This window comes from Hevea brasiliensis, chromosome 2, assembly GCF_030052815.1.
Source record: "Hevea brasiliensis isolate MT/VB/25A 57/8 chromosome 2, ASM3005281v1, whole genome shotgun sequence".
NCBI classification, from domain to species: Eukaryota; Viridiplantae; Streptophyta; class Magnoliopsida; order Malpighiales; family Euphorbiaceae; genus Hevea; species Hevea brasiliensis.
The window spans coordinates 104,474,574-104,498,620 of record NC_079494.1 but is presented as its reverse complement, the minus strand read 5'-3'; the positions used below and the strand labels follow the sequence as shown (position 1 = coordinate 104,498,620).

General features: G+C 29.8%; 2 protein-coding genes across 5 annotated transcripts; one reads left to right on the top strand and one right to left on the bottom strand.

Moving 5' to 3' along the window:
• The first annotated feature begins 10,631 nt into the window (after positions 1–10,631).
• On the top strand, positions 10,632–16,864 carry LOC110633750 (probable inactive purple acid phosphatase 1). 2 transcript variants are annotated; one of them, XM_021782484.2, is made up of 12 exons: positions 10,632–10,942; positions 11,067–11,152; positions 11,262–11,328; positions 11,436–11,558; positions 12,605–12,697; positions 12,922–13,051; positions 13,525–13,606; positions 14,365–14,497; positions 14,760–14,965; positions 15,043–15,168; positions 15,713–16,022; positions 16,346–16,864. In XM_021782484.2, the coding sequence occupies exons 1-12, from the start codon at positions 10,775–10,777 to the stop codon at positions 16,649–16,651; spliced, it is 1,830 nt and encodes a 609-aa protein (XP_021638176.2). In that variant the 5' UTR covers positions 10,632–10,774; the 3' UTR covers positions 16,652–16,864. The 2 variants fall into 2 exon arrangements, with proteins under 2 accessions (XP_021638176.2, XP_021638175.2); XM_021782483.2 differs by having other exon boundaries at positions 10,633–10,942; positions 11,061–11,152.
• Positions 16,865–17,489: 625 nt separating this feature from the next.
• On the bottom strand, positions 17,490–22,928 carry LOC110633752 (magnesium transporter MRS2-5). Of its 3 annotated transcripts, XM_058137128.1 has the most exons (8): positions 22,690–22,928; positions 22,400–22,535; positions 21,578–22,183; positions 21,093–21,163; positions 18,845–18,973; positions 18,408–18,752; positions 17,960–18,007; positions 17,490–17,851 (listed from the first exon to the last, which is right to left on the bottom strand). In XM_058137128.1, the coding sequence occupies exons 3-8, from the start codon at positions 22,014–22,016 to the stop codon at positions 17,621–17,623; spliced, it is 1,263 nt and encodes a 420-aa protein (XP_057993111.1). In that variant the 5' UTR covers positions 22,017–22,183; positions 22,400–22,535; positions 22,690–22,928; the 3' UTR covers positions 17,490–17,620. The 3 variants fall into 3 exon arrangements, with proteins under 3 accessions (XP_057993111.1, XP_021638178.1, XP_057993114.1); XM_021782486.2 differs by having other exon boundaries at positions 22,400–22,928; XM_058137131.1 differs by lacking the exon at positions 22,400–22,535.
• Positions 22,929–24,047: the final 1,119 nt, after the last annotated feature.

The following is a 24,047-nucleotide window of genomic DNA, read 5'->3' as shown; positions in this document are numbered from 1 at the left end:
GTATACTTTAAGGCAACTTATTTCCTAGAAAGTATGATACAAATGTATTTGATATATAAATTAACTTCTAATGAAGTAATTTGCTTATAAATTGTCAAAGGCATTATGTCTATAATATAATTTAAAGTGTAATAAATTAAATGATAAATTAATAAATTATATTACACTTAATTAGGAAATGTAGCATATTAAATCCGGATAAGTTCTTTTTAGGTCTTTTTATTTTCTTTCTTTGCTCTTTAATGTTGTCTTTGTCTTTTTAATATCTACTTTAATATTTCAGTATTTTATTTTTTAATCTTTGACATTCATATATAATGACTTTTAGAAATTTTAATTTTTAATAATTAAATTGTGTAATAATTTCATTAATTTTATTGAATTTTTTTTTATCAAATATAAATAAGAAAGCCACTAGTGTGGCATAAGAGTTGAAATAAAGAACACTTGCTGAGGGGTTAAAAATAAAAGAAGAAATTATGTAGAGCTCAGGACGCTAAAGTATGAGCTGCTTTGCAGTTTGCAGCTCCTTCTAACAAAGGAGAAGAAATGAATGTCGAAGAAGTCTGATGAAGACTTGATATCCGTTATGATACTCAGGTCTAGATGCCTTGGGCGGCTAGCAAAATCATTCAACTGAGATTTCAATTGCACCTGAGCTACCATAAAATCTTCATTATGATTAATTGCCCATGAATAGAATGAGTGGAAGGGATCTCCCAGCGGCTGAAAGCATATATAGCTATCCTGCTTTTCCGCAGGTGCCAAAGAAGGAAGGCTAGTAAGACTATGAATTCAGAGCCATTTACCTAGTTTGAAAGATAGGAAGTTATCTCAAACCATATCCATAAGAGACTCTCCAATAAGCATATGGGATCTCAATCGAAGAGGAGAGTGAATCCAGAAATCTATGGCTCTCGGACAAGTGAAGAAGAGATGTCTGTATCCCTGTTTGTCCACAAAGATCACACTCTTTTGGCAAGTGCTTCAACATCTTGTTTAAGTTTTCTCTGGTCGGCGGTTTCTCCTTTAGCAAATTCCAAGGGAAAATAGCAAGCTTCTTTGGAGGGGAAGCTTCCACATACTCCTCTAAAAGGTTCAATGCGCCTCTTGGGCCGTTGGGCTGTGACTTGCTTGCATAGAAACAGTGGGGCTGCTAAGGATCTTCTTTGCAATTTGGTAGCCTGATTTCATTAGATATTCACCCTCGTTAGTGAAATGTCAAACCCATTTATTGAAGAAAATTTATCACAATAGATATTTACTAGATATCCGTAGGAAAATTTTTTTAACTCAACCATCTAAATAGTTTGTGCTTAGCCGGTCTCAAGTTTGAATAAAAGTGAAGAACTACGGTAGGTGACAACTAGCATAAAAATTTCGTCACATCTCATGATATGGATTCTTATGATATAAACGTTAGGGCGTCCTCTACTTACGAAGCGCTATATTGGAGTCCGAGTGTAGTGAGAAATATGCAAGAGTGTAGAGCATTTATCGAAAGCGATGCATCATGTCGGTGCTCGGGTATGGTGTTAAATGAGCAAGGGTTTTCACATCATGGACGAGTGTGGGTAAAAAGTTAGTCCATAAGACAGATAGTAGAACAGATAGTGGAACAAAACACAAGATAGACATAGAAAATAATAGAAGATATCATAAAAAGAGATTAATTAGGAAGGAACAGGATAGGAGAAGAATCAAGGTTGATACTTGGAATGTTGGATCACTTACAAGAAAATTAATGGAGCTTGTAGATACCTTGAAAAGGAGAAGGGTGAATATTGCTTATATTAGGAGACTAAATGGTAGAAGAGAAAAGCAACGAAGTGGGTAATCTAGGATACAAACTGTGGTTTACCGGAAAAGAAGGAATAAGAACGGGGTGGGCATAATCATAAATAAGATATTGAAAGATGCCGCAATAGCTATGAAAAGGGTAGGAGATAGAATTATACTAATAAAGCTAGTACTAGAAGGAGAAAGAATAAATATAGTTAGTGCTTATGCTCCACAAATAGAACTAGATAGTGAGAGTAAACAAAGGTTTTGGGAGGATATGGATGATCTATTGCAAAGCATACCGAATGAAGAGAATGTTTTCATCGGTGGAGATTTGAATAGACATGTAGAAAGTGATAAGTAAGGTTATGAGAATATTCATGGAGGTTTTGGTTTTAGTAGCCAAAATGAGGAGGGAAAAAGCATCATGGATTTTGCTATGGTGTACGACCTAATACTAGCAAATGCCTACTTTATAAAAAGGGAGTTACATTCAGTGACTTTCCAAAGTGGGCAATTTAGAAGCCAAATTGACTTTCTCTTAACCAGGAAAATAAATAGAGCTCTATGCAAGGATTGCAAGGTCATTCTAGGAGAGGCTTTAACAAGTCAACATCAATTAGTTGTTTTGGATGTCAAGTTTAGGAACAATTCAAATAAGGCTAGAAGAAATATTATAACTCGAACAAAGTAGTGGGAGTTTAAAGGAGTAAAGCAAGTAAAGTTCAAAAATGAGCTTCTCGAGTCCAAAGCATGGAAGCTGGATATGGAGGCTAATGGTATGTAGATACAGATGGCATCAAAGATTAGAGAAGTAGCTAGAAAATTACTTGGAGAGTCTAGAGGACATGGACCACTCTTAAAAGAGTGATGGTGGTGGAATAAAGAAGTACAAAAGATAGTGAAGAGAAAGAGGGAATGGTATAAGAAATTACCTAAGTGTGATAATAATGAGGCGTATGAACAGTACAAGATAGCAAAGAAAGAGACAAAAAAGACAGTTAATCAACTAAGAGCGTAAGCGTTTGAAAAGTTATATGAGAAACTTGAAACTAAAAAAGGGGGGAAAGATATTTATAGATTAGCAAGAATGAGAGAAAAGAAATATTAAGATCTCAATCAAGTTAAGTGCATTAAGGATAAAGAAGGAAAAATATTAGTGAAAGATGAGGACATTAAAAAAAGATGGAGAAATTATTTTGATAATCACTTTAATAATAGTCAAAGTGGTAATAGCGTGAATATAGACTACAAAGCAATAGAAAATAATGTAAATTATACTAGAAGGATTAGATCTTAAGAGAATGAAAGTGGATAAAGTCTATGGACCCGATGGAATATCAATTAAAGTGTGAAAGTGTTTGTGAGATAGGGGAGTGTCATGGTTAACTAAATTGTTTAATAAGATTCTAAACTCAAAGAAAATACCTGATGAATGGAGGAGGAGTATTTTAGTATCTATTTTTAAAAATAAGAGAGATATACAAAGTTGCTCAAACTATAGGGGAATTAAACTCATGAACCATACTATAAAGTTGTGGGAGAGAGTTGTGGAACATCGACTACATCATGACACTTATATCTCTCACAATCAATTTGGCTTCATGCCTGATCGTTCAATTATGAAAGCAATCTTTTTCATTATAAGTTTGATGGAGAAATATAGAGATGTGAAGAAAGATCTATGCATAGTTTTTTATCGATTTGGAGAAGGCTTATGATAGTGTTCTAAGAGATATCTTATGGGGGGTGTTAGAACAAAAGAGGATATCTATTAGGTACATACAAGTGTTGAAAGATATGTATGAAAGAGTAACTACTATTATGCGCTCAGTGAGAGGGGACACAAGAGATTTTCCTATCTCAGTTGGATTACACCAAGGCTCAGCTGTAAGCCCTTACCTTTTACATTAATTCTAGATGAATTGAGGAAACATATACAAGAGAGTATTCCTTGGTGCATGATATAGTTCTAATAAAAAAGACGTGAGAATGAGTCAATAGAAAGCTGAAGTTTTAGAGAAGTACTCTGGAGTCAAAGGGCTTTAAGTTAAGTAGAACAAAAACAGTATACATGCATTGCAAGTTCAGTAAGGCCAAACTGGTGATAGGGAATGAGTTAGTTTGGATGAAATGGTATTGCCTTAAAGTAATCACTTTAAATATCTCGGTTCAATTCTTCAAGTAGATGGGGGATGTGAGGATATATTAGTCATAGGATTAAAGCCAGATAGTTGAAGTTGAGACGTGCCACAGGAGTTTTATATGATTGCAAGATTCCTAATAATTTAAAAGGAAAATTTTACCGTACAGCCATACGACCGGCCATGTTATATGGTAGTGAGTATTGGGCAATAAAGGAGTCGTATGTGTCTAAGATAAGAGTTGTAGAGATGATAATATTAAGGTAAATGAGTGGCCATACTAGACTAGATAAAGTCTATAATGAGAGTATTAGAGAAAAGGTAGGAGTAGTGTCAATTGATGATAAGTTGAGAGAATGGAGATTGAGGTAGTCTTGTCATGTGAAGCGTAGACATACAGAGGCTCCAATTAGACAAGAAGAGCAAATTGATTTAGGAGATAAACAAAAAAAAAAGATGTAGACCTAAATTGACCTGGAGGAGAGTAGTACAATATGATCTAGAAACATTACACATTTCTGAGAATTTAATCCAAAATCGTTTAGAGTGGAGAAAAAGAATCCATATAGTCAACTCCAATAAATTTTTGAGATAAAAGCTTAGTTGAGTTGAGTTGAGTATTTATTAGAAAAAAATTTTAGCTAGCTAGTAGCTCACCCATTGAATTTGGGAACCAGGTGACCCTGCAACTATAGAACAGAAAGCAAGCGTGGATAAGATTCAGGCATCAGTAACAAAAAGCAAGCATGTCTTTTGGAAGTGAGAACCGAAAAAAAAAGGGAAAGCTTCGTTGTGAATTTGTAATCTTCCAGCTGTTTGTTCATAGTTTAGTGACTGTTTTGGTTATTTGGGAGAATGGAGATGCTTCTAACTCTCTCCGTGACTTATTTTATTTTTAAATGAATTAAAAAAATATAATTAATATGATTAAAATAATAAATTTTATTCACTTTTTTTTTCTAATATACCGCTATTAATATTATTTTATTAAAATTAAATAATTAATATTATTAAACTATTCTTAAAATTAATTTTTTTAATTTATAATCTATAATATATATATAAATGTATAATTGGAGGGAGAACTTTTGACATAAATATTCTTAATTTTAAATTATTTATAATTTTATAAATGATTTATTATAATTTATTTAAATTAATAAGAGAATTTATATAAATTTAAAATTCATAATCTTAATTGTAGTTAACTTTTACTTAATTAAATTTTTTACTGCAAGTCAAAATAAAATTTCAAAAATAAGAATTCATTAAAATTATAAATTTATTTTTTCATAAAAAATCATAATTTTCATGTTCTAAAAAATATTAATTTTATTTTAAAAAATAGAAATCAAATATTTGTACTTTTTTAAATACAATTATAATAAAAATTATAATTATAATATAAATCAAATTAAAATCGTATTTTAAGTAAATTCAAGGTGCTTTAATTTTTTTAGATTATTTTTTAATTAATTATTAAAATTTATTACTTTATTAAAAATATAAATGATAAAGAGTATAATTATAGAATTATAAATAAATAATTTCTATATATATAAATGAGCATGCGGACTTTTTGACAAAATAAAAAAATTTTTATTTTTTTTTATTTACAATTATATATATAATTTTTATTAAATTAATTAATAATTTATATATCAATTTAAAAATACTATTATTATACTCTATTTAACTTAATTAATAAAATTTTATAAAAAGAAATTAACAAAAATAGAATTCATATTGTTTAAAAAAAATCGTAATGTTCATATTTAAAAAAAATTGATTTTTAATAAAAAATTAATTAAAAAAATCAGAAAATTATATTTTTTAAAAAAATGGCATCTTTTATATTTCAAACAATTATCAATTAATATTATACTGAAACTCAAAATGTTTTTAATTTTATTTTTTATATTTTTCTTCTAAGGCTATTTGTTAATTAATTATTAAAGTTTATTATTTTATTATAATTCTAATTCAAATATCATTATAAATACTTTTATAAATGTAAAATATTATATATTTTATAATTTTAGTTTTAATATAATTGTCAGAAGTTGAATTGAAAAAATGCTGAATCATATTTATATATAAAGAATTAAAAATTGTTGCAGAACCTGCAAATGAAAAAAAAAAAATTCAAATTAAAATAAAATAAAATAAAATAAAATCCTTTTCTACTATAGTAATATAATCCTTGACAATACCAGTAATATAAATATATTATATTTATATTATTATGTTAAATTCCTCATTAGATTTAATACTATTTTAATTTGAATTGGATTTAACAAATTTTTAAACATAAAATATTATTCTATGATCATAAAATATTAGTGTTATTCCATAATTTTAATTCTGATTCTAATATAATCATAATATTAACTGAAGTTTTGGGTTTTTTTTTTCTTTGAATAATAATTCTGTATAAATAATTAAAAATTAAAGTAAAAACTTATAGATAGAACTTGAAAATCGATTGTCTTAAAAACTTGGATAGAGAAAAAAGGAAATTTGAATCCATTGAAATTAATATTTAATCAAATAAGTCTTATTTTAGTTTAATTATAATTATTAATTTTAATATTATTTTAATTTCAATTGAATTTAACTGATATGTCTATAAATTATTGTATAAAGAGAGTAAACATATACACAACCAACACATAAACGTAATGCCTTACAAAAAGACATGTGCACTACCTCTTTCATTTTTTCATTTGGCTTGCTCTAATTATTTCACATTAATGCCTTTTTTATTCCATAAAATATTATAATTCCATAATACGTAATTATCATTTTATTTATTTTCTCTAATTTTATTTAACAGTGAAAGTAATTTTATAATTTTATTATAATCAAGTGATATTATAGATAATTTTTGTACATCACATTGAATATATTTTTATAATTTGATTAAATAAAATTATTTATACTAATTTTAAAGAATTTTTAATTTATATTATATATATATATATATAGAAATGAATTCAATGATTTTTTTTTTACAAAAGTAACATAACTTTAATATTTTTTGAGAAATTCAATGGTAAATGTTGTCTTTTGTAGCAACCTAAGAGGGGGTGAATTGGGTTTTAATTAAAAATTTGAGGGCTAGGTGAAGATTTTTTATGGAAGTGTACAAGAAAAGGAAGAAAAGAAAGAACACAAGAGATTTTATAGAAGTTCCACTATCCTAAACTTATGTTTTCTTCTCAACGCCCTCTTTGAAAGTTAACTCTACTAAAACAATAATAAACCTTTTACAATCACTATAAGAGCAAACTCTTGCTCTTTTATAAATCTCATTTTACTCAAGAGCAATTAATGCTCTATCACACTTAAATTATAATAAATGCTCACAATAATTTTGAATAAACTCTAAAAACTAAGAAATTACAGCTTAACCTATCAAACTCTCAACAATCAATTATGGAAGCTCAAGTTCTAGAGAAAGAGAAGAAGACAATATTTTGAACACTATAAATTTTTCAAGGAAATAGTTATTGTTTTTTTCCTCCAGTTATAAATAGTCTCTATCTATATTTTTGGTAAGAAAATGACATTTAAGAGTGCATTAAATGCACATATAGCTGTTTAACTACCCAAAACCTCATTTTATCGAGTTACAAAAACTCAGGTTCGATTGCCGAAGTCCCTTACTTTGGCTGCCGAAGGTTGGGGCGTAAAAAAATATTATTTAAAAAGTGACCTTCAGCTGCTGAAGTCCTTTACTTTGACTATCGAAGTGCTATATGGACAAAAAGGACATTTAAGCTTTAAAAACTCGAGTGAATTTCGATTGCCAAAATTCTTAATTTTGGCTACCAAAGTACTCTCTAGACAAAAGACATAAAAATAACACTTAAGTTTTAAAAGCTCATAACTTTTTTACTCGAACTCAGATTTTTAATCTGTTTAAATCGTTGAAAAGCTAATTTGATAAACTTTCCTATGAAAATACTTTCAAAAATAAATTTATATTTCTCAAAAGTGAAAATTTTATTTTACTTCTCTTATTCAATAAAAGTTAAAAATAGAGAAACTAAGAAATTTAGAGAAACTTAGACTTGAGTGAACATAACCAATCATTTGGGATTCACAAGATAAAAGAAAAAATTTGTATTATTACTTCAATTTCTTGCTCTCTCTTAATATTGATTTGAAGTAATTTCTCAATTTTAAACTTGAGACTTACAATCTTAATATAAACACTTTCAAAATAGATTAGTAGCATACTAATTATTTATTATTATCAAAATATGAATTAAAACCTGTAGGTTCAATAATAAAGTTGTGTTTTATTATTCAAATTAAAAAATCGTAACATGATGTGCATATCGTGTATATTCCTTTTTTTAGTTTATTTTATATATTTACTATTAAATTAAATTTTAATAATTTATTTCATATAATTTTTAATAAATATATTAATTATTAGTAAGTAGAGAATGAAAACAATAATTATTATTATTCTATTATAAAAATGAAATATATATATATATATATATGTGGAGGGCATTGCACATTGGAAGAGCAGCGTAACGATAGGATAAACCATATCATTATCATGTATTAACAACAAAAAGTTTTCCTCGTTGGTGAAAGAGCTAATTGCATCCCTCTCCTCTCAAATTTAAAGATTATTTTTTTATAAAAATAAAAATTAATTTATTCCCATTCTTAAACTTTATTTATTTCATAAAAATAATTTATATATATAAAAAATATTTTTTTATAAAAAATATTTTTTAATCATAAAATATTTTTTATTTTTTAATTATATCGTTAAATTAATGATATGAGCTTATTTTATATGTATAAATATTTTTATATTTAATAAGATTATCAATAAATATAAAATAAAAAATAAATTTTTCTAAAAAAATTATTTTTCTTAAAAATGATTTATTTTTTTTTAATTAGAACAATATTTTTCATTAACTATTTTAAGTGCCTTAAATACTAAAAAAAATTTGAAAATATTTTATAAGAAAATATTTTTCATAAAATAAATAAATTAAAAATTTTCATAAAAAATTTATATTTTATATAATATTTATTCAAATTAATTATAAGTTAAGAATTTATTTAAATTTATTAAGAATAAAATTTACTGTTTAATATGAAACAATTAAAATATAAAATTCAATTAAATTTTTTATACTTCATATTCGATATAAATTAAAATTTATTTATCTTACTTTTCAAATTATCCTTAATAATAAAATTGAAAAATTATAATTTTTCTTCCATAAAATCTGTATTTAATAAATTTATAACAAATAATAAATATACAAATAAATATGTGTTTTTGAAGAATATAGTTGTGTTAATTTGTAAAATTTATTTCAAATACAATCAAATTTAATTCCTTAATTTAAAAATTAAAATTTTACAAGAATTCAATAAAATGAATCTCTTTTTAACAAATTTCCATATTTGTAACTAAAAATTTGATCATCTTTTAATTTAAAAAATTTTATTTTAAAATGAAATCATTTTCTTTTTTTATAAATAATTTATTTTAAATAAAACTGATAAGAATTATTTTTTGTTAGAGAATAATAAGAATTCATTTTAATATAATCAATTAAGCGCAATTTGACTTTTAGAATTGAATTTTAAATCAAATATATGAAACATAAAACTTAATTAAATTTTATAGAGAGTAAATTATTATTTAGTCTTTATATTTTAACAAAATTAATTATTTGGTATTTGTATTTTAAAAAATCAGTCTTTATATTTTGCTTCTGTTTAGTCCTTTCATTAATTTCTCTATTAGTCAATACTTATCAAATTATTATTTAGTCTTTTTATTTTAATGAAACTAATTAATTAATTCATATATTTTATAAAAACATATTAGTTAGTCCATATAATTTAACTATATTAATTATTTAATCTCATAACTATTTTTATACCTAAATTACCCTAATCTCCTCTTAATTCTTTTCATGCTTCCTTATTTCTCATTCTCTATGTTTTTTCTTCTTTACATCCGCATCCTTCTTCTCCTCGTTCTCTCATTATTTTTATTTATTGATAAAAATGATATAAGCTATTTATATAAAAAAGTCGATTAGTTTTTTCTTAAATCTATAAGTAATGAAGAAAAATTATTTTCTAGTGAAGAAAATACAAAAATATTAATTAGTTTAACTAAAATAAGGACATTAAATAGTAATATTTCTTAAAATATAAGAATTAATTGATTAATTTTTTTAAAATAAAGAGATTAAATAATAATTTAAATAATATAAATAATAAAAAATTTGACAAAAAAAATTTAAGGGAAAAAAATATAAAAATTAAATAATATAATTTTTTTTTATAAATATGAATAAATTATTAATTTTATTGAAATACAAAGACCATATTTATTACCCTTTCACAAAATTTTATGGAATTTAACCAAATATACTTGTCCAATGATTTCCACAAAATTTGCCTTCCGCTTGTCAATACAAAATAAAAAATTATATGATCTACGTATAATAATAAATTAATTATGAAATAATAATTAAATTATAGTTAATTTTATAAAATTTAATATTATTTATGTATTAAAAATAATTTTTTTAAAATAATAATTATTATTTTTTGCTTAATTATTAATTCATAATTAATTTATCATCCTATACCAAATGTTAACATTTGCACAGTATAATATCTCATGAAAAAAATGATTTCCCACAAAAATTGTAAGACGATGGAAATAGAATCTTCCTTTCGGAGATTCCATATTTCCTGCAAACTCTTTATAATTTCCATTTGTTGTCTGCGAAATGCCCTCCTTGTTCTGAACTTACCCTTCTGTTTATTTTTCTAGGCTTGAAATGGTGGGATTAAGGTTGATCTTCTCTGCAATTCTACTACTGCTAGCTTTTCAAGAGGCAACTTCACATGGAGATAATCCTCTCTCCAGAATTGCTATACATAAGTCAACTTTTGCTCTTACTGATCTTGCTTCTATTAAAGCCTCTCCTTCAGTTCTTGGACTGACGGTAATCTGTTTACCATTCAAGAGGGTAGAGATTAAACACATGAAATTAATTAACAAGAATATGACGTGTGTTTAAGGGCTATGACGTGTGTTTAAGGGCTAAGGCTATATTGTTTCAGGAACAGAATTCAGGATGGGTGACGCTGGAATACAGTAATCCAATCCCTTCAGTTGATGATTGGATTGGAGTATTTTCTCCTGCCAATTTCAGGTACTATTAGATGTCTTACCAAATTTTCTTCTAAGATTTCTTTCCTGTTACATATACTGTACTTTTGTGTGATATAATGGTGTGTGTGTGTGTATATATATATGTTCAGTGCTTCTACCTGTCCCTCAGAAAATCCAAGAGTTTATCCTCCGCTGTTGTGTTCTGCACCTATTAAGGTTCATTCCAAATCCTAATTTTGGAAAATTTTTGTTTCTTAGCTTCCTTTTCCTTTCTGTGAAATGGGTTTACAGTTCTATGACTGAAGTTTCTTACTTTTGTGCAGTATCAGTATGCCAATTACTCTAGTCCTAAGTATAAAGATTCGGGAAATGGGTCACTGAAGCTGCAACTGATCAACCAGAGATCAGACTTCTCTTTTGCGCTATTTGCTGGTGGATTTTTAAATGTATGCTCTTAAGTTTCTTTGACCCATAATCTGGATAATTATGTGAACTCTTTTGCCTGTAAGTATTTCTTCATTATAAGTTATCCTGGATAGTCATGAACTGTCAATATAAATGGTGTTTCTATGGGCACTATTTATCGCCATATTTTTAGTCAAAATCATTGAAGTTTTAATCTAGCCAATTAGTTTTGTTTGTGTGAACTACCATTTGCTATAGGTAGTTTATAAAACCACTTTCTTAGTTGAAATTTTTGGCAATAATGTTTTCTCTTTGTGCATTATTCCATATCTTTCTGCCTCCCATATCCTTTCAACACCTTAATTTTGAAACTAACCAATACTGGTTCATCTTCATCATCAGTTTCTTGTTACATGAGGCTGCCAGGCTGGTGTCTCTTAATATCTTTTCCTTCGTAAGTTCTGCAGAGCCCTAAGATCAAAACCATCTATTGTATTCTTCCTTTTTTAGATCAGAAGCCACATATTGAGATGTCACCAAAGTGTCATATCTTTTGTGCAACAGATTTATTTTTGGTGAATTTGATATTAATTTTGTTTAGACATTCTAGTACTCAGAAAGAAATTGGTTTTTAAAAACAATATGAAGTAAAGTCTTTGTTTCTGCTTGTGAGTTTAACTCTCGGAAACGCACACAAACATTTGTTTAGAGAGAGAGAGAGAGAGAGAGAGAGAGAGAGAGATTAGGTCAAGTTGCAACATATAATAACCTATTTTTATTTTGATCTAATATTAATTGCATGTTCTTATTTCTTGTTTTGAATATGATATTCTAGTGCTGTTCTTATTTTCCAGTGCTATGTGGTTGATAAACCCTTGTCGTACTGACTACCAAGAATTATTTCCATAGAAAAATCTGTTGCACCTATGTAAATTTCTTCTGTCATTTTCTTTTCCATTTTGCAATTTCTTGTTGTTTACATTTGAAAAGTTCTTTGTAGGAATTATGGTTGTCTTTGTATGTCAACTTCAATTAGACCTTTTCAGCAATTTGTACCTTTGACTCTTTCCTTTTCTTGGTATAATAGCCAAAGTTGGTGGCAGTGTCAAATACAGTTGCCTTCTCAAATCCAAATGCACCTGTTTATCCGCGCTTAGCACAAGGAAGAACATGGAATGAAGTAAATCCAATCTCTCAATTCTTCTAACTCTCAAAGCTTATTCATGTTACTAATTGAGAATATAATTCTTTTCCTGCATGTATTGAACATGAAGCATCCTCTATTCCTGTTTACATAAACTTGTTTCCTTGTTACACTTCCTGGTCTTGGTCTTTTTTTTTTTTTTTGGTTCTAGAACTAGCACTCCTTCATGGCGGTAACATGATTTTCATCCTGATGTTCAGATGGCTATAACATGGACAAGTGGATATGGGATCAATGAAGCAGAACCTTTTATTGAATGGGCTCCTGAAGGAGGTGATCCTATTCATTCCCCAGCCGGAACATTGACTTTTGATCAACGCAGCATGTGTGGTGAGTGATATTGAACCTTTGGAATTAAATGAAAGTGCACAGCATTGTAAAGGTTAATCTTGTCACCTAGGTGATGGTTACAAATGCGGCTTGCACAGTAGAGGATAAATAGGGAAGAATCACCTCAGTATATTCTAAGTGCTGATATTGCCTGTGCTTATCCCTTCAGGGAAAAGGCAAGGAAGGGGAAAAAAATGGAAAACACTTGAAATTCATTTGAAAGAGTGGTTAGAACTTCAAACTTGATGAGGTGGTAAAGTTTGAAATAGTTGAGTGTGTTTTATTGATTGTGCTCTAAATTGGGTTTCAGTAATAGCGTATGGAAAAAGTGCTAGGTGATATGTTCTCTAGGTAGGATTCAATGATGGCATTAATACTTTGTCTTATGTACTGACTTGTGACTTCTCAATGTTATATAGGTTAATTTTATTTTAGTAATAATCAAGATCCTAAATTACCATTCATAACCACAGGTGCACCAGCAAGGACAGTGGGATGGCGTGATCCTGGATATATACATACTAGCTTTTTGAAGGATTTGTGGCCCAACAAAGTGTATGTTATATGGTTGTCTATTATTTGAACTTTGATCCCTGGTATTAAACTCAGAATATTGAGTTGCAATGGAAAGAAATAGTCCCCAACTCCAAGGTTCCTGAAGAAAATTATTCAACTATATGGGTCCTAACCCATGTTCATATAGCCCCAAGAGATTCATCATATTTGTATTACTAGTCTACTATATAATTATATGAATAACATGAACTATATAGATTAGTTCACAGTCTAAATGTGTACCTTATTCGCAGAGTAATTAATGCTCTACAAATGAATCAAGCGAAAGTCTTTTAAAGATGCTAAGCCAATTCACCACTACTCAATGCACACACTTCACACTTCTATATGTGATTTTCTTCCTTTTCTTCTACTTCTTCTATCTCTAATGAAGACAAAAGCTTGGCTATTTATAAAGTCATGACACCTTTTGACTAATAGTTGCATCACTTTTATATGTATAACTATTAAAAAGAGTTGCATCTTTTTATGTAGTTACATCTTTTGACAATGTACATGACTTTTCATGCGATCGTTCTTGGTACTGATTTGAAATCTAATAAATCCGGGTTGATCCACGTAGGTGACCTCAACCATATTTCCAACAGTTCCTAAGTGTTACACCCCTTCCATTAAATGAGTTTGACTACAAAAGAAATTGGGAAGCATCAGATTAGCATCGTTTTGAAAGATTTGAACTTGGAATATTTATTATTACATGGACTGAGCAATTTATATGCTTCTTGCTGATTATGTAGGTATTCCTACAAGCTGGGACATAAATTGTTCAATGGTACTTGTATATGGAGTCAACAATACCAGTTTAGAGCATCTCCATATCCTGGACAAAATTCTGTGCAACGTGTAGTCATTTTTGGTGATATGGGAAAGGTTTGAACTGTTTTGAACTTGTTCCCCAATTTCTAGCCATTGTGACCATGGAATTCAGTGACATCTAAAATATGCATTTTGACTTTAAATATTAAGTGTCTCTAATAGATTGCTTTATTGATTAATCTTTATTTATAATCTTTTATATTGTCTATACATTTAGGTTTTTAGAAAATTTCTTTTCTCAGTAATATCAGAACTTATGAGCAGTCTATTTATCAATTTGGATACAATTTATGAAGCATTTCACCTATTCTTGCAGGGTGAAGTTGATGGGTCTAGTGAATATAATGATTTTCAGCCTGGCTCTCTTAACACCACCAAGCAGCTCATTCGAGAATTGAATAACATTGATATAGTATTCCACATTGGAGATATATGTTACGCAAATGGATACTTATCACAGTGGGACCAATTTACTGCACAAATTGAGCCAATTGCATCAACTGTCCCTTACATGATTGCCAGGTTCGTTTTTTAATCTGCTTCGCATGTACTAAATTATGGAATCAATGTATGTGATGCTTAATAATTTGCCCTTGCAGTGGTAACCATGAGCGTGACTGGCCAGGGACAGGATCCTTCTATGGGAACATGGATTCTGGGGGAGAATGTGGTGTTTTGGCTGAGACTATGTTCTATGTACCTGCAGAGAACCGGGCCAAGTTCTGGTAAGAAAATATCCACATTTTTACTATTATCCCATTAATTGTGACTTTCTTTTTTTGTTATTTTAGCTCATCATATGATTTTGAATTTGTTCAGAGTTTAGACCATTTACTTCTGCACATTGATACCATTATCCATTTTCTTTTTGTAATCAAGATGAACTACATCTATTTATAGATTAAAAAAATCTATACCATATTCAAGTCAGATTATGGTTGTATGATGTGTGATTTATTTGTCAATATCATGAATCCCTTGAATAACTCCCTGTACAACCAAAAATTATTTGTTTCAATTGCAAAAAGAATATGCGTATTTCTTCTTCAGCACTCAAAGTCATTTTTGAGAATTTGGCCTATTTCATGTGTATTTTTATTATTGGTTTCCTAATCTTCTATAGCTCATAGATGCATCAACTAAAAGGATCTTTCTCAGGAATATTCTCATTTCATAGGTAGCTGGGCAAGAGGTATTTTATGTATGTGTCTTTTTGTTCCTTGCTGTGCTGGGGAACTGATGATGAACATTATGATTCCCATTTACCAGGTACTCTACTGACTATGGCATGTTCCGGTTCTGTGTGGCTGATACAGAACATGATTGGAGAGAAGGAACAGAACAGTACAAATTTATTGAGAATTGCCTGGCTTCAGTGGATAGGCAAAAGCAACCCTGGCTGATCTTTCTCACACATCGGGTATTGGGTTATTCTTCTTGTATAACTTATGCTATAGAAGGATCATTTGAGGAACCAATGGGAAGAGAGAGCCTTCAAAAACTCTGGCAGAAGTACAAGGTTGATATTGCCATGTATGGTCATGTACACAACTATGAAAGAACCTGCCCCATATATCAGGTATTTTTGACGCTTTATGCAGCTAAATAATCATATTCATCTTCTTTAACTTTTAATTAATTTTAAATTCTAATTAAAACTATTTAGATAAACATTGATGATTTCTTGCATATTCATCTTTTGATAAGCCCTCATTGTTAGAAAGCAATTCTAGATCATTTGAAACTACATTGATTGGATATCCAAAAAAGTGCAATGACAACTGAACTAGCCTCTAGTCTTTAAGAATATCACATAAGGCTCTTCTCCTACTACTGAAAATTTATCTTAGCTTCTCCTGATAAGCGACTAATATGTTGAATATCGAATTTTCTTTTCGACAGAATATATGCACCAGTAAAGAGAAGCACTACTATAAAGGCACCCTGAATGGGACAATACATGTAGTTGTTGGTGGTGCAGGAGCGAGCCTTTCACCATATACTACACTCCAAACATCATGGAGTTTGTATAAAGACTATGATCATGGATTTGTAAAGCTTACAGCATTTGATCATTCGAACCTGTTGTTTGAGTACAAGAAGAGCAGAGATGGAAAGGTGTACGACTCTTTCCGGATATCCCGAGATTATAGGGATATCTTGGCCTGCACTGTGGACAGTTGCCCAAGTATGACACTAGCATCTTGATTTGTATATAAGGGGACAAAAATCTTCACTTGTAAGTATTATCCGTTATATAGTTCATGTAATGGTATTTTACTGTATTTGATGAGAACTGTGAACTTGACTTCTTCTATGTTTGTTAATATTCTTTTTTTTTTTTTTTTCATTGCTAAAATTTTAATGTAATTGAGTGTACTGTAATAACATTAGTTTACCCCTTCATGGTTTGATGTCAAATGTGTTTGTTTAATAAAAACATAGAAAAGAAACTGTTGAGAAACATGAAATACCGTAGCTATAGCACATTAAAATTTAAGCCATGAAGTTAATGCCAAAAGCTCCTGTTCATAACAACAAATAATATAGTCATAAAGATTGCTGAGTTCAGAAGCAACTCAAATTGAATAAGATGATCCTAAACATTTCCCTATTCATATAATGGGGAAATTTTTAGACCACTTAACATTTGTTCAGCCTAAAAAAAAAATATTTTTAATATATATATGTGTGTTTTATCAAGCAAAGGAGAAAAAAGAAGATAGAATGGCTTAGTTAAAAAAAATAAAAACATTATCACAATTTTCCAAAATAATTTTAATTTTTTCAATTACTCAAATGAAATTTTGATTGTATACTAATTATAATACGCACAATAGTCTCCAATTACATTTTAAAATAATTACATTTCATTGGTTGGATTTAATTCTTATTTTTATTAATAAATTATTTAAAAAACTAACTCAAAAAGAGAAAATTTTATATATAACTCAAACATCTCATTTCAAATTAATGTGGAACAATATACATGCTACTGTACACAAGATTGAAATTTATTATCATTGGTCGACTTTGTTGTGTCATCTTTAAACAAAAAATTAACTTTATACAAAATATTGGTGGACTAATCCAATCTGTTTAACTCGATCAAAGTATAATAAAAGAATTAAGTACAGTTCAAATTTTCAAAACACCCCACAAAACCAAGAATGCAGTCTACAATGGAAACACCTTCTTGTGCCTAAAATATAACAGGAACGAGAAATACAGCAACCCACATGCAATCCCAGTTATAATAAGAACCCAATTAAATGCAGAAGGGTAATCAAAAATTGAGGCCGTGAAGTTCATCCCAAATACTCCTGCCACAACAGCAAATAATGTAGCCACAAAGGTTGCTGCAGTTAGAAGCAACTCAAATTGAATCAGATGGTTTTGCACATTTCCCTGTTCATACAAAATAAAAGGCAAATTTGTTTTGCCCGATTAAAAGGAGGAGGAAAAAAAAGACAAAAAGGAAGCATCATAAAATGTACAAGCCATTAACCACTTTACCAATTTAATGTTGATCAAATCTTCAGTATCATCGATATATTCTTTCAGCTGCATTGTCAATTGGAAAATTAATGTATCACCAATGTGCATGCATTAAGAGTCCTTCTATTTCACACATAAGATAAAACCCATTCCAGAACACGCACCCCACTCTCACCCCACCTCTTTACATGAAGATTATATGATTAGCATAATTCTATGCAACCTAGGATCATTGTACACTTTACTTTGCCTAGACCAAGAGGATATCCTAACAAAAATTTGTGAGTTTGAAAAACTTGCAACATTTTTCCACTCAGCTGATTGCTTGAGTATGATAATTTTAGACATGTCGCAAGCATTAATATAACTTGAAAATAATACCCGATTGCGGCAATCCTTGCTGAGAGTGTTATCAATAACAAATTTAGATAGATTCATTCACATATTATGCAGCAAAACATCTCACCGAGAACAACTTGCTGAGAGTGTTGTCAATAACAACAAAGTATGCTTCAAGCAACATTTCAAGTTTGTCAACATTTTCTTCATTAGTGGAAGAACTAGTTAAGCTTCCATGTTTGCTTGAAGTGACAATACTGCTAAACGTCCTCTGCAATTGCTGGACCCCACTAATTGACCTCACAGGTGAAACAGGTGCAGATTTTGAAACCACTCTGGTCTCACCCGAGATATTATTTTGAAAATACAAGTCGCCAAGTGCACAAGCTTCTGCCCTCTCTTTTTTCTCCGTCAGATACATCTCAGCCATGTCACCATCATCATCCATGAGATGTTCTATCTCATCATGCACCTATAATTTCAAAATAGAAGCTAATATATAGAGGAGGCAAAGTAGGATCAGACTAACACAAAGAGGAAATGAGAAAAGAAATGTATATGTACCTTCTGGACTCGTTGAGTCAATGTGAGAAGGTGGCCTTTTAGTCTGCGGACACATTCCAGATTAAGAGTATTAATAGATGATGCTAGTTCATCCAACACTGGATAAATCTCCATCTCCAGTTCTTTTACCTGCCAAATCCAAAACAAAGTAACATAAGCGATTTAGCCATAAGTTTCTTTTGTGTGTGCAAATGTTGGTTAGTAATCGATTGTTCATATTCTATAATGAATATGATTATCTACTCAAAGTCAAGTCCAAGCAAAGTGCAGGAATATATAACGAGAATATGATCCTTATCTATGAAACTTTTGTACTAAATGGGTTACTCTCAACACTCCACCTAGTCATGTGCACTCAAAAATTATTATCATTGCACTGGACTAGATACCCTGTTATTACACGCTAAATGCAAAATAGCTAAAGTCATTATACATATATATAATGATCACATGGTTTCAAGACATGTTCATAAACATAACAGACACATTCTAAGCATTTAAACTATTGTAAACATTAAAACAAATTATATTCATATCATTGAAGATTTATCAAAACCAAAGAGTCTTTCACCTATGAAGTAGAGATGAGATCAAAATAACAGAACAAAGCACTCAAAATCATATTAGAACCATGAAGAGGCGTGCACCCATGAGTAAGGGCACACACCCATTAACAAGGTGTGTCCAATCCTTTTTGGGTTCCTAGCAGCAAGTTTACATTTTTCATTGGATCCTACGCACTAGACCCAAATAGGGACGCATGCCTCTTCTCTGGATCCTACACTAGACTGAACTTCAAATGCACATATCTCCCTAATCCGAGATTGAATTTAGGTGATCCACATATCACTGAAAGTTAGTATGTCTCATTTCTAATGCAGTAAACCTCAAATCAAAATTATATCTGGAACTCCAGATATGGGCAAAAAAAGAGGCAAATATCATATTTAACATGGCAACCAAGGGCCTTTTCTATCTCAACTTTGGAAGCTTGGTTCTCTCTTCTTTATCACCGGATTTTGGCCCATGACCTATCATTGGAAAGCTTGAAATGTCTATCATAAGACACTTCAAACCACTATCAAGAATTCCAAACAGATTGGGAGATATGACCCAAACAAGCAGGGTTGTTTGTGGTCATCTAGGTAGGGGTGTGCAAAACCAAATAACCGAAATCATAGAAAAAGTTTGAACCAAACAGTAGAAATCAAATAACCAAAATCATAGAAAATAAGAACCAAATCAAACTGAATAACTTCCACTTGGTTCAGTTTGGTTTGTCAGTTAGTAGAGAAAGCCAAACTATGCCATTTTTGATCTGTCATTCCCCTAAACTCTTTTGTTTCTTCCTCACTCCCCAAACCCCAATTCCTCAGTCTCCATTCACCCATTGCCCAAATTACCCAGTAGCCAAAACAATGAGAGGAGAATGGACAGTTATAATCCCAGTTCCCCAAATTGCAATTCACTTACTTAAAAATCCCAGCAACCCCCATCCAGAAATTGCAAAGTTGAAATTCAAACAACAAAAAATACAAATTTCAAGAAAAAATTGCAAAGTTAAAAACTCATAACCCTCTCTATTCAACAATAATCCTAAATAGTAGTAGAAATTACACATAAAAATGATTAATTGAAAGATTAATCATCGCAAAATTAAAGCTTGTGGACTTTAGAGAGAGAACTTGCGGTGAAGCCTTGAAGGATGGTACTGTGGTAGTCAAAATGGTACAGCAGTGAGTCCATGCGTGCGATTGGTGAAGGCATCAAGGAAAGATTGTCATCATTAAGCTTCAAGGGTGCAAAGACAGTTCACTACTTTACCTATTCAACTATTCCAAACTAAATATTTTATTTTATTTTTGTTGTAAAAGATTATGTTATTGCAGTAAAGTTTCTAACAAAGCAAACAACTAAACTCAATTTCACCACAATCCTGAACTACTAGTTCCAAACTTGTTGACAACAGCTACATGTTACAACAAAGTGAAAAATCTAAAAAGAGTTTTACACCTGATAAATTCAGATAGGTAACCCATGTAATTGCAAGTCCCCAACTTAAGAAGATTCTCTGTTGAGAGATATTTTATAAATGGTAAGGCTAAATCACTTACCAAACTGGACATGGATCATATTCCCAAGATATACCCTTATAATTAAAAAAAAAATATATACATTGAAAACAGAAAAACAAAAGAAAAGAAGAAGCATTTTTTCTAGTTAGCTATTGTTGAAGATTATAGCATACCTGAGCATCAAGAGACATGCAAGCTAATTCCAAAGCCAATTCTAGAGCTCTAAATTCGAATGGCAAGTCCTCTGAATTAAAATCACCAGTATCAGTAAGCAAGATATGAAGCATTCAGTTTCATAAATTTTAAGAATCAAAACCAATCACAGTAGAGATTGACAGAAATTAATATCTACTTTTAAGGGGGAAAAGGTTACAGAACTATTGAAATCTCCATATACTTGTCTTAAAACATAACTCAATAACAGTAGATATTAAACTAGTGGCCAATACTTTTTTTCTTTGAATTGCTCCTTGGTACTGATTGTGATATTCACATTTAACAAGAAAAAGTACACACATCATCCTTTTCTATTTCAATATTTTGTGTTTCGTACATATAAATGGAAAGAACCAAAAAAGAAGGGGGAAAGTCCTTCAACAAACTCCTCCCATTCAGACCATTCAGATGAATATGATCAATAGATTAGATGTATTTTTACCAGCTTGATCTTTGTTTGTCTGGAGACGTTTGCAGAATTCTGACTCATATTGGACAACACATCCATCTAAGGAATTCATTAGGATAACCTCATCAGCTGTGATTATACATCTAATTTGTTCAAGACTGACCACAATAGCTTTCTCCCGTCCTAAAATAGTAGAAGGGTAAATGAAAAGTGGATCCAATAGTCGTAGATCCCGTGCAGGTAAGGAACAATGTCTCATTATAGTAGCCTTATCAAGCTCCAAAATCTTGGAGCCACCATTCTGATCAATCTTTATCCAAGATCTGCTTCCATGTCCATGGCCTCTCTTCTTCAGGCCTGGCAAGCCAGAACCACCATTTGCATACCCATCTAAATTAAGTCTTCCAGTATTATTTGGAAAGGCAGATTCTGGAAGATAAGAAGGTAGCTGTCGACCTCGTGATTCATCCATGTGACTTGGATTTTTTCTTGTTTAGGTGACAACCCAGATTTTCCAGTGCGTTACAGAACCAGAATTCATTAATGGTTTTAAGCCTGAATTGATCAGTGAGTACATTGGAAATAACAGCTATTGTTACCAACGTTTTCCATGTTCTTCATGCATTTCTGAGTTGAAATCTGAGAGGAAAGACCAAGTTAATAATTAATTAAAATACATATCACTTCCAATAAAGAAAGCAATGTAATGAACTCCGATTAAAGAATGACCCCAATATATACTACTCCTCTCAGATAAGAATGAGAGCAAAAAAGTAGAATGAAACCTTGAACAATTCATGTTAGTGATTATATGAAAAAGCACAAAAAAAAAAAGCCTGATTAGTGATTACTCACAGTTGTTTCACTAAGAAAATGCAATAATCAGTCTCCCATCTCATACACTTCAAGTTAACCACTCAATCCCAAATAAAACCATACTCAAACAGGTGCAATTATCAACTGTAACCTAAATTTCAACACCCTGCACCAACTACCAAAAAAAAAAACCTCAATTTACCACTTCAATTTCTACAAAAAACCGAACGTTGCCAGCAAAACCCATTATTCCATCTCAAAAATTATAGATTAATCAAAAGAACAAAGAATGAAAATAAGAGAAAGGATTCAGATGTTAGAAGCCAAACAGCAGATAAAGCGCAGCGGTTGAAGCCTTGAAGGCGGGGACAGTGAGATTTGTGCTCTGCCAAACCAAAGGAAGAGACCACACTCTCTGAGTTGATAATAATCAGAGGGTTGTACAGCCACCATTAAACAAGCTCCAAAACACCGTTAAATGTGAACTCAGTTCAGCCATCCATCCATCTCTGAGATGTTTTTTCCTCGTCGACAATATCACCGTTTACCATAACTCTTCGAAATGGTCAATCATTATAGCTCTTAATGAGCTAATCGGCATTTGTTAGGTGGGCCTCACTGGGCCTGTCCGGGGGCCTCTTATTTTTCTCCCCTATCTTTTTTCTTCTTCTTATTTCCTATTTTTATTATTTTTCGTTTTCTAAAAAAATTATATATTTATTTTCTATAAAAATAAAATAAAATCCTATAAATAATAAAAAATAATTTTTAATTAAAAAAATAAAAAATTATTCATATTTTATAATTAAAAAATAAATAATTATACAATATATTTGAAAACTTATTTTACTCTTAAAATTTTTTAATATGTATTATAATTTCTAATTTTAATTATATAAAAATTATATTATAATTTTAGTTATAAAAAAGTAATTATTTTTTAAAGAAAAATAATAAAAAAAACAACTTAAAATTATTTTTAAATAAATTTAAAAAAAATTAAATTTTCAGTCCTTTCAATTATAAAATTGGTACATCTGTGATTAAAAAACTTTATTCTCAATTTTTTTTTTAATTTTTCAAAAACTTATTTCAATTTTCACAAATGAATAAACTTTTATTAGTTTGATTTAGATCAATATACTTTAAAATAATTTCTAAATTAAATTACAAATTTTAATTTAATATTCTCCAAAATCAAACCAAATCAAATCATTTGTTTATATAAATCAAATTCATTCTTATTATGATTTAGAGTTTTTTTTTTTTTTAAAGATTACTCAATTTTAACAAATTATTAAATACACTCAATACACTAAAAATTAATATATTCATCATTTATAAAAAAAATTAATTATTTTTTAAATTTAAGAATATAAGACTCATCACAATTCTATAAATGAAAATGCACCCTAATTTTTTATGTTGAAGCAAACTAAATAAAAAACTAATTATAGAAGTGGGCGAGTCACGGGCGGCAATGGATCGGGTGAAGGCAGGAGTATTAGGGCAAGGACACTTGATCAGTGCATGCATGTCTGCAATGCCCATACATAGCAATGTGCACCGTAGCGTTAGTGAAAAAATCAACCAAGTTCTCTAATAATTGACGTGGCACAATGTGATAGGACTTGTTTAAGATTCCAAAAATAGATTCAAATCAGTCAATCGAGGGTTCCCGTTGTCA